We start from the raw sequence: 14,606 nt of genomic DNA, 5'->3' as shown, positions 1-14,606 counted from the left end.
AAAGTTTAGGCTTAAACTGAAGAAAGTAGGGAAAAGCACCAGGCCAATCAGGTATGAATTAAATCATATCCCCATTGAATATACAGTAGAGGTGACAAATAGATTTAAGGAATTAGATCTGATAGACAGGATGCCTGAAGAACTATGGACAGAGGTTCGCAACATTGTACAAGAGGTAGCAACCAAAACCATCCCAAAGAAAAAGAAATGCAAGAAAGCAAAATGGCTGTCTGAGGAAGCTTTGCAAATAGCTGAGGAAAGGAGGGAAGCAAAAGGCAAGAGAGAAAAAGAAAGATACGCCCAATTGAATGCAGAATTCCAGAGAATAGCTAGAAGAGATAAGAATGCCTTCTTAAATGAACAGTGCAAAGAAATAGAAGAAAACAATAGAATAGGGAGGACCAGAGATCTTTTCAAGAAAATTGGGGAGATGAAGGGAACGTTCAATGCAAAAATGGGCATGATAAAGGACCAAAATGGCAGGGACCTAACAGAGGCAGAAGAGATTAAGAAGAGATGGCAAAATTACACAGAAGAACTATACAAGAATGAGCTTAATGTCCCTGATAATCACAATGAGGTGGTCACTGACCTCGAGCCAGACATCCTAGAATGTGAAGTGAAGTGGGCCTTAGAAAAGCTGAGCAACAACAAAGCTAGTGGAGGTGACAGTATTCCAGCTGAGCTATTCAAAATCTTAAAAGACGATGCAGTAAAAGTGCTACACTCAATTTGCCAGCAAATTTGGAAAACTCAACAGTGGCCACAGGATTGGAAAAGATCAGTTTACATTCCAATTCCAAAGAAAGGCAGTGCCAAAGAATGTTCAAACTATCGCACCATTGCACTCATTTCTCATGCTAGTAAAGTTATGCTTAAAATCCTACAAGCTAGACTCCAGCAGTATGTGGATAGAGAACTACCAGAAGTACAGGCAGGATTTCGAAGAGGCAGAGGAACTAGAGATCAAATAGCCAACATACGCTGGATCATGGAGAAAGCTAGAGAGTTCCAGAAAAACATCTACTTCTGCTTCATTGACTATGCTAAAGCCTTTGATTGTGTGGATCATAACAAACTGTGGCAAGTTCTTAAAGAGATGGGAGTACCAGAACATCTTATTTGTCTCTTGAGAAACCTATATGCGGGCCAAGAAGCAACAGTGAGAACTGGACACGGAACCACTGATTGGTTCAAAATTGGGAAAGGAGTCCGGCAAGGCTGTATACTGTCGCCTTGCCTATTTAACTTATATGCAGAGCACATCATGAGAAAGGCAGGGCTAGATGAATCAAAAGTTGGAATTAAGATTGCTGGAAGAAATATCAACAACCTAAGATATGCAGATGATACCACTCTAATGGCAGAAAGTGAAGAGGAACTGAAGAGTCTCTTGTTGCGAGTGAAGAAGGAGAGTGCAAAAGTTGGGTTGAAACTAAACATTAAGAAAACCAAGATCATGGCATCCGGCCCTCTCAATTCCTGGCAAATAGATGGGGAAGAAATGGAGGTAGTGACAGATTTTATTTTCCTGGGCTCCAAGATCACTGCAGATGGGGACTGTAGTCAAGAAATTAAAAGACGCTTGCTCCTCGGGAGGAAAGCCATGGCAAATCTAGACAGCACACTAAAAAGCAGAGACATCACCCTGTCAACAAAAGTGCGTATAGTCAAGGCTATGGTCTTCCCAGTTGCAATGTATGGCAGTGAAAGTTGGACCATAAGAAAGGCTGAGCGCAAAAGAATTGAGGCCTTTGAACTCTGGTGCTGGAGAAGACTCCTGCGAGTCCCTTGGACTGCAAGGCGATCAAACCGGTCAGTCCTAGAGGAGATCAACCCTGACTGCTCTTTAGAAGGCCAGATCCTGAAGCTAAAACTCAAATACTTTGGCCACCTAATGAGGAGGAAGGACTCACTGGAGAAGAGCTTAATGCTGGGAAAGATTGAGGGCAATAGAAGAAGGGGACGACAGAGAATGAGGTGGCTGGATGGAGTCACTGAAGCAGTAGGCGTGAGCTTAAATGGACTCCAGAAGATGGTAGAGGACAGGAAAGCCTGGAGGAACATTGTCCATAGGGTCGCGATGGGTCGGACACGACTTCGCAACTAACAACAACAACAAGTCTCTCTATAGAACTGCCTGATCCCAAATAGCTTTAAGCAAAACATTTTGCATACTTGAGACCTGCTGACTTTAGTTCCTTTTTACCAAGGAACCCTATCTAAGAACAGAGCTGTAGAGATTCTGTTGAGGAGCTCTAATTTGGTACATCGCTTATTTTTAAAAAATATTTTTCTAACCCCCAAACTGACAGGTATGCTGAAATGTGCCATGAAAACTAATTTACCTAACTTTCTCTCTTGATCAGCTTTTTTTCTGCAAATAGGAAATCCAGTTTCTCCAAATGTCATAAATTACTTTTTAAATAATTCTATGTATCAAAATGTCAGATGAGCAAGTGTTCAGTATCTTTGAGATGTGTAACATGATGAATTTGGTTTGGAAGTAATATTAATAGTCTTCTTTGCTTTTTAGATGCTGCAGAGAGCAATGGAGAATAGAACCAGGATTGCTCAGACCTCTGGGCTCCTTCCTGAAGCTGTTCCTGCCTTTTGACTTGCCAACCACAGTTTACACTTGCCAGTGTCTATTGTCCTGGATCACTGGAAGCACACAAATGCTTTCCTCGAGAAGGAACTGCAGTATTTGTGGGGAAGGATAACTGAGCTTGCCTTCCATGGTTTCTTCTCTCCTCCAGAACCAGAACCTTTTTCACATACCCAGGATTTATAAAGGAATGTTTACAAAGAAGTTGGACAACAATACAAGGAGCAAACAAGAGAGCTGTCAAAGCAAAAAGGAACTAAATATTTCCCAAGTTGGACAAGTAAAGCTATTCTCAATTAGTTTTAAAAGCACAGTAAAAAAAATAGCTAAGCATACGTCTGCTCGCAATTGGTCAGCTGCAGAGGAGAGAAGCAACCACGAATTTTCTCTGTCTCCAACTTTCAGCTATCGGGCAGCCATTGCGAATGGATTGCAACAGAGAGTTTTCTCAAATAAGAATGAAGATTCCTTTCGGGACGCACCTTCTAACGAAAGCTCATTCTCAAAATTTTTAAGTGAAGCCAAAGACCAAAACGGGAGCAAAGAATATTCATCGCACACAATGCCTATGAGACGCAACAGGAAGAGTGTGAGTAGCCTCGCCCCTTCAGATGGCAGTTCTGAAGGGGACCGCACACTGCACAACCTCAAGCTTGGTGCTTTACGGAAGTTGAGGAAATGGAAGAAGAGTCAGGAGTACGTCTCCTCAGACTCCGAGCTCAGCATGTGGAAGAAAACCTGGGGCCTGAGGAGCAAGTCTTTGGACAGAACTGCTCGCCCGCCAAAGTCCAGCACCTTGGAAGCAAGCTTCAGTTCCACCGGCTGCATCAGTCAGACCCACGATGTGATGGAAATGATATTCAAAGAGCTTCAGGGGATCAGTCAGATAGAAACGGAGCTCTCTGAATTGCGGGGACACGTCAATGCCCTCAGAGAGTCCATTGATGAGATCTCCAGCAATGTGGAAGTCGTGCAGAATGAAATTGAACAGTTGAGGACCGGGTTTGTACAATCACGAAGGGAGACACGTGATATATATGATTATATCAAACAACTTGGACACGCAGGGAGTAAAACTAGTCTTAGATTTTTAAACGTGCCAGAGGAGAAGTTTGAGAGTGTTGAACATGTAGTGCACAGAATATTAATGGAGAAAATGGGATTTTCGGAGGCTCAAAATTCTGTCAAAATAGAATTTGCACAGCGACTGGGACAACAGAGAGACTGTCCTAATGCCAAGCCACGGGCCATCCTTGTTTATTTTGAAACATCCCAGCACAGAGACCTGGTTCTGAAAAAGTCTTACAAGCTTAAGGGGACGGGGATTGGGGTTTCAGCTGAAATTCTCCCTCGAGATTCAAGAGAGCGGAAGCAGAGGAGCCTCCCTTCGTCTCAGACGTACGAGAGCATGGACCTGAAGTGCCTCGCTGCAGAGCTCAGAGCCAGAGAGCAGGATTGGGAGTTCCGTGATAACCATGGCAAAGAACTGGAACCTGATATCAGTCGAAACAGGTATGCAAAAATATCCAAATCTGCTCCACAAATGAAAAGAAATTCTGCCAAGGGCAAGGGAGATGCTCTTAAAAGGGCTCCAGACGGCAAGACTTTCCCTGGTCAAGGCAGCCCACCGAAGGAGATCAGAGCTGGCAGCTCTTCCAACATGACTTCTCTGTGGCCGTCACAGGATGATTTGGCAGCACTAAAACTCAGTCGTTCAGAGTCTGATTTTTCTAAACTTTGTCAATCTTTTTCTGAAGATTTTTTAGAGAACCAACACTTCATCAAAACGAACGGGAGCTCGCTTTTATCCTTTTCTGACCGGGAACTCTGGCAGAGAACACAGGCTGACCCCGCCGAGTGGAGTGGGGATCTGCAGGAACAGGGGTTTAATCCAGAGGGCCCCCCTCATAGACTTGAAATGGAGAATACAGAAACCATTGACAGTGGGGTCAGCAATGGGATGGCATGTGCCTCAGGTGACCGGAGCCATTATAGTAACTCTCAGGTCTCCTTAGAAGATGAACTTGCGCCATGGAAAGACTGGAATCGGCTAGACCAGAATAGAGACACGGGAGTAATTTCCTCAAGCTACCAACATTTGGGTTATAACTTAAACGATTTTTCCAACCAACAAGTAAACCTCAGCCAGTTCTTAGATGCCCGGTATGAGGCAGAAAATTATGATTATGCCCTAGACAGTCACTGCCTCTCTGGGGCAGGGCCCACTACTGAAATGCAGTGGTCCAGCCAGCTCACTGGGCAGCAGGAGGCTAAAGCCAACACCGTCTTCCCCACCCAAACCAGGAAACCTGTGATGTATCGAAGCCAAAGCGAGTTGCCCAGCACGGATGCTGAGGAAGGACCTCCCAAGTCTTGGCACAGCCGGCTGAGCATTGACCTTTCAGACAAAGCCCTCCTCTTTCCCAAATTTGGAAGTACCCTGCAACGGGCGAGATCAGCTTTGGAAGTGGTATGGAATAAGAGCACTCAGAGTTTAAGTGGCTGTGAGGATAGCGGGTCATCGTTTATGGGAAGGTTTCGCACACTGTCTCAATCCACTGCTAATGAATCAAGCACCACCTTGGATTCTGACATTTACACAGAGGCCTCCTATTATCGAGCTGAAGATGGGGAAGATCCCAATGAATCCATGGGCGAGCTTGAAACAGATTATGTGGAAGTTATGGAGCAAGTCCTTGCTAAACTGGAGGGCAGGACGAGCGCAACTGAGTTGGGAGAAGAGACGCAGGGAGGGGAAGTGGAGGCGGCAGCTGTTGCACAAGAAGACTCTCCTAGTGGCAGTTTGGAGAACCTGGTGGCTGATCAGCACATGTGGGAAGTTGCCAGGGAAGATACGGTGGCTGGAGATGAACTAGATGGATGTGAAGAGGGAAATAAGAATATTCCAGTAGTCCCTGCTAAAGTGCCCATAAAAAAAAAAGGCACCCCATCTTTTAAAGAAGCTGCTCTGAGGGCATACAAGAAGCAGATGAGTGAGGTGCAGGAAAAGATCCTTGCTGGAGGTAGGGTGGATTTACATTTTGCTTACAAACAGCAATAAACCAAAAAAAGAAAAGGAAAGAAAGAAATGTTGAATTGTAAGAGTCCTTTTTTTCTGTTGGAATAGAAACTCTGCTGAATTCTGCTGTAGGGCGGGGAAGATTAAACTCTTAGTTTGTGACCAGCTCCATGATGGGGGATAAATTCACACATTTCCTTGAGGGTGCAGAGTATGTTCTTTGTTTTGAGGGTGAAGTGATGTGTGATTATGACTTAGTATGATATAGTAGTCAATAAATCATGGTTTAGAAATCTTGATGATATGTATTATTATGTATCAATGCAGCTAGCTTCTTATTTAAAAAATATGTTTAATGGGTGCAAATCTCTGTTAAGTCCTCCAGTGCCACCTGTGAGAGACCACCTGGAAAATTCTGTGGGAAGTGGTTGATTACCTGGAGCATCGGGGGCGAGGCCTCTTATTTTCCCAAGCCCTGTTTTGATGCTGACCTCTACCTTTAAAGTGAATATAGGGTCACATCCTAAAACCCTTAATAGTTTGGGGCAGGATTGACAGCCTGCCTGAGGGTCTTAAAAGGGTTTATTGCAATCGGCCATGAAATGTTTGCATGGTCTGTTGATGCTGCTTAGAGTGTTTTGGGCTGGGGTTGTGGTCAGGGTTATGGACAGGGACTAGAAAAGAAACCATGATTAAAATTAGGATAATTTAAAATAATTATGTGGGCTCATTTGTTTCCCTCCAGAGAAATCACTTCATGGCAGCCAGGTGGGGTAGAGGCCACTTTCAGTTGGAGGTTTATACTTTGCCAGAGGCCCACCTTGCCCCTGTGACTGACAGCCACCTCCATTTCCCTGGCAGAATCTGTATGAAGGGCAGTTGAAGGTGCTGAAGGGTGGTTGCCCAAAGGTGAACTGAGTGGGGGACTTTGGATACTCGTGTCCAAACTATGAGCAGCCAAGGATTGATAACCACCAAGGCCGCTGTGGGTGCGAAGGGATCCATTTGGCTGGTTAGGAAGTGCCACATTAGCAGTTCCTCCTTGTGGTGTCAGAGAGCAGATTGCCTCAGGAATCCGATCGCCTATTTTCTGACCATTTTGATTTGGGGGATTCACTGCTGATAACTGCACTGTAAACTGAACAACCAATAGAGAGCCGCAGAGATGACCTTGGAGAAACTATCCAGAAACAGTTACAGAAACAAAAGCATCCATTAAGTTTGGGAAACAGATAAATCAGCTCAGATTAATTCACTGGGGGGGGGGTATATAAGAAGGAGAGACAGCCCAGCTCTCAAGGTATCACTCCAGTCAATCCTCTGCTTCCCCCCATCCTCACCCCCTTTGCTGGCTTTAAAGATGCTGCCTCTGTGTCATGGCTGTTTCCTCCACGGCATGGGTCTCAGCCTCTGGATCTTGCAAAGCTTTGCTGATAACACATTTCAAGAAAGACTGCAGAGAATGGCTGCCTCTCTAGCCGTGTGCTCTGGAGGGGGCTGGCTGGATCCCAGCCTGGAGCTAGAGGAACTTGCCCACTCTTGGTCCCAGCTCCCCACAAAATGAGAAGTCTGCACTTACACCACATCCACAAAAGCACCTTCCCCAGACCTACGTGTTTCTGCACAGCACTCCCATGTCTCATCATGATTTCTGTCTGGAAGCCCTGGCCCAGCAAGTATCATGGTGGGGCTGAAGCTTTTAGATAAATGCAGCAGCCCTCTCCCCATCTCACCCCCTTGGCCCTAGTTCCTCACTCTGTCTAGCCGCATCTACGGTACTTCCTCTAGAAACTGACTGTGCCCTGGAGCATAGTGTTTTGTGGACTGATTGATTTGATTTTTATCCTGGCTTTATAAGTTACTTTATAAGTAACTCAAGGCAACAAGCATACATTATACTCCTTGTTCCCCCTGTTTTCCCCTCAACAACCACCCTGTGAGGTGGATTGGGCTGAAAGAGGGACTGACCCAAAGTCACCTAGCCGGCTAGCATACCTAAGGTGGGACCCTCTCTTGGTCTGTAGGCCAGCATCTTCACCATAGACTAAACCGGCTGCAGTTCCAGTAGAGAAGAAGTTTCATGTGGGCATCCTAAAGCAGGAAGAGACTCCATTTGTAACTTGGGATAAGGTTAGGTTCATACATGGCTGGTGGGGCTGACTGCAATCCCTCTGAGTCAATGGGGAGCTCAGTGACAAAAGGGCATCATACCGTAGGACGCATCCTTCAGGATGGAACTTTTAAAGCCCCGCAAGGCAAGGGATGTGGGCTTGTGTGTGTTGAGAGATTGCATGCCTAGATCCCAAACCTGGAATAGTGTGCCACTGAACAAGCACTGTCTGTCACATTTCCAGGCTTCTGCCCTAGTTGGAGGAAATTTCTCTGATCTGAACAAACCTGGGATGGAATAAACTGAAGGGTAGTTCATTTTGGGAAGATGTACGAATGAATTTGCAATGTTTGGTTGAAAAACTCTTTCTCTCTTAGTTGCAAGGTACTAGAGACCTTCTGGAAAGGGGGTCCTCTCCACTTGGAATCAGCCCCTTGCAGAAAGGCTAAATGCCAAGGCTTCTGTGCAAAGGCAAAAGGCCACCACGAGACCTCTTGTGTACAAACAGCGAGGAATGCTCTCCTCTTTCTTGCAGCTCTCCCCAAGCAACCCTGCCTGGTGTACACCTTAGAATATTTGCTTTGAATGAAGTTGTTGTCTTTAAATTCTGGTTAGGAAGGTTTTTGGATTTTCTCCAGCACCATGTGTCATCAAACTGAGAGATGTTCTTATGAGGTCATTTCTGGGGCCCCCAGGATGGCCTGAGGAGGTAACGGGAGATGGATAGATAACAAAGGGAATTGCCACCAAGACTGGAAAATCTGTTTGAAATTATGACCACACAACGACGGCAGCATTCATTTGTCATCAGGAGTGTTTAGAGGCTTGGCAAAGCCAGAGCACAGTTCTGCCATGTGCCTAGGAGCCAAAGAATTGAAACGATACAAGTGGTAGAAACTTGCAAAGTGGGCAGAGAGAAAGGGGTGTAGTAATAGTAGTATAGTACATATGTGCTTACTATTTATTCTTAGGCCTAGTTGCAGCAAGGGATGGGGTGGGACAGAGAATGGTTCCACAGAGAAATGGTGGTTCAAATTCATAGAATAATACAATGCAATGTTTAGGTGGGAGATTCCAATGAAGAGCTGACAGGCAAGCAGCTGTGCAGTTGCCATCTGGTTCTGCCTATGTGCCATTAAGAACTTCCTCCACTGACCATGGTTGGTTTTTCTTAGGCAAAAAGTATGCAAAATCTAGTGAGTTTGGAAATTCTGAAGGATTTTCTGGATTTATTTGGTTTGTTGCATTCCCTGATGGCCCATTTCCAATCTCTGTCCCAGCAGCTCTTTGCAAGGGTTTGGGCCATCTTTGCCCTGGGCAGCAGAAGGGTCTCCTTGGCACACGGCTTTTGCTCTGGGGAGTCAGTGGAGGAGAACTCGGCAAAGACTTTTCCATCAAAGAAACATTGGAGAATGATCTAGGATCGTTTCTGACAGGGTGCCTAGAAACTGAGATGAGGACCCAACAATGTGACCTCACTCCCCCACCCCCGAGACAGATAGTGCTGACTAATCCTCAGTGTTTAAAAATCTACATTCTCACATGAAACCTCACATAGTTCAGTGTGCAAGATTTGATGAGTTCAGATCTCTAAACTTAAATAGGTTATTTTTATTTTTGTGCCCATGGCAGTTTAAAATCGTGCAGGGATGCCTATCAATTGATAGGCTTAGTTCTTTCTGTTGCGGTTGAAAGCAGGACCAAACCTGACAGATGTTGCCCTTGAACAGGGAGTTTTGTGGACAGGCCAGGAAATCATCAGTCTTGGGGGAACAAATACAGGGAACCTGTAGCCCTTTGCCTGAGAGCACAGCTTAATCTGCTAAGGCTTCTTTCCCTGCCTGTTCCCCCCCCACACACAACTTGTGCCCACTGATTGCAATTGCTCCTCTCTTCTGTCAAGCAGCTAAGATTTTGCTTTGGCCTTCTCTGGATCAGACCATTGCTATTTATTTGCTATGCGCCATAATCCTCTCAATTAGGCACAGAACATTAGATCCTTTTGCCTGCTTCTAGGCAAAAGCATTCTAATATCCTCCAGGCAAACTCTGCATTGGAGTAATGACTTTAGAATAATTTAGTTGCCACCATCCTGGGGCTGTGGCAACAGCTGTCTGGGCAGACAAATCCAGGGAGCCGGGGAGTGTGTCCCTCCTTATCCCCGCTTGGGTTCCTTAGGTCACAGGGATTGTCTGGATGAGATTCAATATCTCTCTGGCCCACTTCAAAACTTGCTGCACCTTCTGACTAAGATCCTTTATTTACAAGGTGGACAGGAAGTGTTTTCTGGCCCCAAATCTGTGAGACAAGCTTGCTGTAGGGGACAAACAGGCTGAGAAGAGAGCAGCTGATTTCAGCACACACAACACCCCCCCCCCAATCTTCATCCTGTCACTAGTTCCAAGCTACTACCCATAGTTCTGTTCACAGAAGTCTTCCTGTTTGGTGCTCTGTGTCTTTGGGATACACCCTCAGTTAAAGTGCATAATTTATAGCTGACTAGATGTCTGTATACAGGAAGCTTTAATTCCTAATGGCCACAAAGGATTTGATCAATGCAGCATCATTCATAACAAGACATTTGCTGAAGGATCCACTGCGTTCAGAGGGAAAAGTATTACATGCTACCGCTTTTTACTCTGGCTTCATCTGTTTAATTGAGCAATCCTAATTGAGCAGATTTGTTTTTGTGGCCAAGAAAAAACACAATATATATTTCTGATTTACAAGAAAAGAAAGGCCCCTGTTTTAATTACTGTCCTTCATTAGACTGTAATGGTGTCAAGGCAGAGTCATGCCAAAGCCTTGCTGTTTTTACTGTTAGTCACAGAGACCAACCATTTCTTATTTTTATGTTTCCCTTCCAGGTCTGTAATTACTTCTTGGAATGGGTGGGGGGAGATGGACTCCTTTTTCTTTAGGCTTGAAATAAAAGGCCATCCTCCCCTCCGTGCCCCCTTCCAAAGTGATGGCTGTCAGTTCACCCTCTGAACACCACTGAGCCACCCAGGCAGGGTGTTTGGAAGGCTTTCCATCCAGAGCCAGGACTGCAGGGAGGATGTTAGGGGCATCTGAGAAGGAAATCATTTGATTCGTGGTTTTCCTGGAATGTGTCAGGTGGGCAAGGGTTTCCCAGCATGCCTCCTTCAGCCTGTGGGTCAGGGAGATTGCTTTTGCTCAGGCTTTGCAGTCCAGGAGGGGCTTTCAATGCCTTAATCCACAGATTCTTGCTATGATTAGGTGGGCCATGATGCTGGACCATGAGCCACTTTGCCAGGCTGGCATCTGAGTAAGCAGAACACCTCTTCTTCATAAAGATGAAGATCTCCTTGGATGAGTTGCTTCAGGTCCTGAGGGTTCTTTTTCACACTTGAAAATCCTAATGTACATTAATGGAACCAGCCTGAGAAAGAGGTCTAATTAAACACACTAGCTCTTCAGAGGCCAGCCGTAACTCTAACTTTCCCTGCCAGGCCGAAGTAAGTAAGTGGGAGAGGAGGTCCCAACCTGGTTTAGGATCTGAGTATAAAGTTCAAGAGCCTCCTGGCCAGGCTCTGGGTAGGATTGCAATATTCACTATGCACATTTCTTGGAGACGTTGTGTCTAATTTTTATTCCCCTCTTCCCAATTCTTTTTCAGATAGCAGTTCTGTGGATGAAAAGGTTCCAAATTTGCATCTTTCCTTAAAGGGTGGTGTCTTTTGTGGGCGTGTGGTTGTGGCTCAGTCGACCTGTTTGGTCTTTTAATTTGAGTTGTGAGATGCGCATGCCCCCCCCAGCTTTCCATGCTTCTGTCTTCCTATTTCTCCATTGATGTGTCCAGATGCCTCCCCTTGACATGCAGACTGAGTCCCCACTGTTGTGGTTTTTTGAATCATAAGTTGTGCCAGCTTAGGGATCTGCTGTTGCCAAACCCAGGTTTCCCGTTTTGCACCCTAGGACCAGCACATCCACTGGCCAACTGCCGCTTGTACTCCAGGGTTTAAAGGGAAACCGCCTGCAGGGGTGGGGTACACAAGGCAGATTTCCCCTTCAAGGCTGAATGTTGCTCTGTTGTCTTTTCAAACAAGATGGATCTTAGCTTTGGTGTGGTGGAGCTGGCCCTGCTTCGCATTCGTGTTTCCGTCCTCGGTGTTGTTCTGTATATGGCCCCTCTCTGCTTGCCACCTGCCAGCACTTGCTGAGAAGCTGAGCTGTCCCTTCTTTCCCTTCAAGGCTCTTGCTGTCAGTGGATGTTCTTTGGAGGCTTCCAAACTTGCTGTCCAAGCCTTTTCTGGGTAAGTACCTGCACCTCCCTGTCTGAAAAAACTGCCCTTGAAGGATGTTACTGTTCTTTGGAGGAAACATTGATAGCAGCTCCTCTCAACAAGTGGGGAGGAGAAGCGAAGCAGCAGAGAGGATGCTCAGATGACTTAGGAGAGACTTGATTAAATTTGAGGATATTTGAGAAGAAGCTTAGCACAAACCCAAACTGGAGACATGGAGAGACAAAGCCAGGGAATTGCCTTGTTCTGCAAGGACTACTTTGCCTCCCTAAAAGTTCATCCTCCATGCAGCTGCTGGAATTCTGACCGTTCCCCAGAAACTCCTTGCTCCAGCTACGCTGTCAGTTGTCTGAAATATTGACAGAGTTGCCACCAGTTAACTGGATTCCATTTCCAATTATTCTTTACCATGACATCTCCAACCTAAGTGCCAGAAGAGATCCTTTGCCTGCTGGCCCTGCTGGTGACAATAAAACCTTCTCTTACTGTTTCCAATCAATTGAATTCTGCTTTTATCAGCTTTGTGGTTCTCCATTGGTTTCAACATTTTGGAAGAGTTTTGTGATATGCACATTCTTTCAGAGTGTATGTGGGTCTGGTCATTTCATTACTCCTCTTTGTTTTCTGTGTGCCGGTCATTTTTTTTCCTGTTTATAGAGGTTTATATTATTATTGCTTATCATGCAATCAACCAATTGTTCAGACAGGATTTGGCATTATTGAGTCTTTTCCAAGGACTTGGGATAGGCAGATGTTGATATTATTATTTAAGATTTAATCTTCAGTTTGATCCATAGTCTGGGACTGGTAAAAACGTAACATTTCAAGTCCTAACCAAGGACTTAAGAGCTATTAAGGTAGCATATGAGTATATAGGCAGTTCCGAGTAGGGTGGTTTTTTGCAAAGTCAGAATACTCAGGTCTAATAAGTTTGAAATTTGCATGTATTTAGGCAGTCCTTTGGGTATTGCTCCAAGGGCTCCTATTACTATTGGTACAACCATTGATTTCTTCCTCCACAATCACTCAACTTCAGTTTGCAGATCGCGGTATTTCATTATTTTTTCTAGCTGTTTCTCTTCAATTCGTGCATCACCTGATATTGCAATATCAGTGAACCAGACTTTTTTCTTTTCTCCAGTAGTCGTTGGCCCAGTGTTGTGGGCCAGATGTCTGTGTGTTTGGATTCGAAAGTTCCATAGGATCTTGACCTGTTCATTTTCAAGAACTTTGTCAACTTGGTGTTTTTGCTGCATTCAAACCCAAACAGATATTCAGACTGGATTTGGCATTTTTGTATACCTATCGAGTCCTTTCCAAGGATGTTGTTGTTGTTGTTTTTCCATAACACTGTGCAGAGCAATGTCAATTCTACAGCAATGTCTCTCCTCCAGCCTCTGATTATGATCTTGGATGCAAGGAAAAAACACCACAGAGTTTTTCTGGGAAAGATATGGAAGAGGCTTAATAGTTCATTGGTAAGGCCACTTTGGAAGGAGCAAAAAACCAACAGCAGTGTATGAACTTTCATTGTGGTCCTTTTGAATTCAAAAGGCCAAGGTATTCTAATTTCAAAAGTTCTGAGGATTTTTAAATGCTTCCCAAAAACGTCTCAAGGGACTACAGGAGTCTGTGACTTTTAACACTGGTGTGGTTTTCTTCCATATGAGCCATACATCTTGGTATATTCCATGCATCCATCCCACTTTCTCACCTTTTCAGCCCTGGGAGTGCTCTGTACGGGATCGATAGCATGCCAGACCTGCGACGGAAGAACACATTCCCTGTCATCAGAGATGTGGTGAGTTCCTGGCAGCATGCTGTCGCACTAATGCAGTAACGTGATGAGTAACACCTCACCCCCCATGCTTTAGCTAATCGCGGCTACTCTCTGCTTGCTGTGGAGCCCAGCCAGGGAGAAGAGGGAGCCTGAACTGCTCATCCATTGGGAAGACTTGGGGGCAAGAGCAGCAGATTACAAATGAGGCCTCCGTAGAACAAAATCCATTATTCTCGCCTGTTTAGTTGGAGACAGGCAGAGGCCTCTGGGTTTTATGGTTGGTCAGGATAGGTGGCCGCAGAAGTACAAGTAGCCTTCCACTGAGGATCACACGGAGACAGGAATTTCTGTCATAAATCGTTATGGTTGTAAGTCAATACATGATAGGAGCCATCAAAAAATGTTGCAAATTGTGATTGTATGACTACAGACCGCAGCAACTGAGTGTAAATTCAAGCCCATTGCGAAGCACCCAAATTGTAATCATGTGGGGGCTGCTGCAACAGTTTGCAACAGTCGTAAGTGCGAATGTTCAGTGAATTTAAGTGGTGCTCACAGGGAAAACATGAGATAGCTAAGAGATTCAGTTCAGTTACCCACTTGAAGATTTTTCAAGGGGCGAAAATAAGGTAGGATTTAACTGTGGTATTTTGGCAGCCTTGATGGCTGTAGAAATATTAATCATTGTATGTCATTGTCCTTACAATATCTGACTATTAATGCTTTTCCTAATTCTTTCTATCAATGCTGGATTTTCCAGGCAATGGTAAGTGATTTTATTGCTTGATGTTGTGAAATTTTACAATTCATGTGTGGCATTTCCC

The 14,606-nt window shown here is 45.0% G+C and overlaps 1 protein-coding gene across 1 annotated transcript in view; it reads left to right on the top strand.

Annotated features, from left to right (window-relative positions):
- Positions 1-2,738: 2,738 nt before the first annotated feature.
- The window catches only part of UNC13C (unc-13 homolog C), a gene marked incomplete at its 5' end in the record, with an annotated part of 53,614 nt that continues 41,746 nt past the window's right edge, over positions 2,739-14,606 (top strand). The window contains 4 exons of the mRNA XM_081337037.1: positions 2,739-5,631; positions 11,378-11,400; positions 11,953-12,014; positions 13,725-13,803. Of these exons, the coding sequence (XP_081193163.1) occupies positions 2,739-5,631; positions 11,378-11,400; positions 11,953-12,014; positions 13,725-13,803 (3,057 nt within the window). The remainder of the gene's footprint in view (positions 5,632-11,377; positions 11,401-11,952; positions 12,015-13,724; positions 13,804-14,606) is intronic.

The sequence above is a fragment of the Vipera berus genome (genome assembly GCF_964194415.1).
Source record: "Vipera berus genome assembly, chromosome: 12".
Taxonomy (NCBI): Eukaryota; Metazoa; Chordata; class Lepidosauria; order Squamata; family Viperidae; genus Vipera; species Vipera berus.
This window is presented reverse-complemented; position numbering and strand designations above follow the sequence as displayed.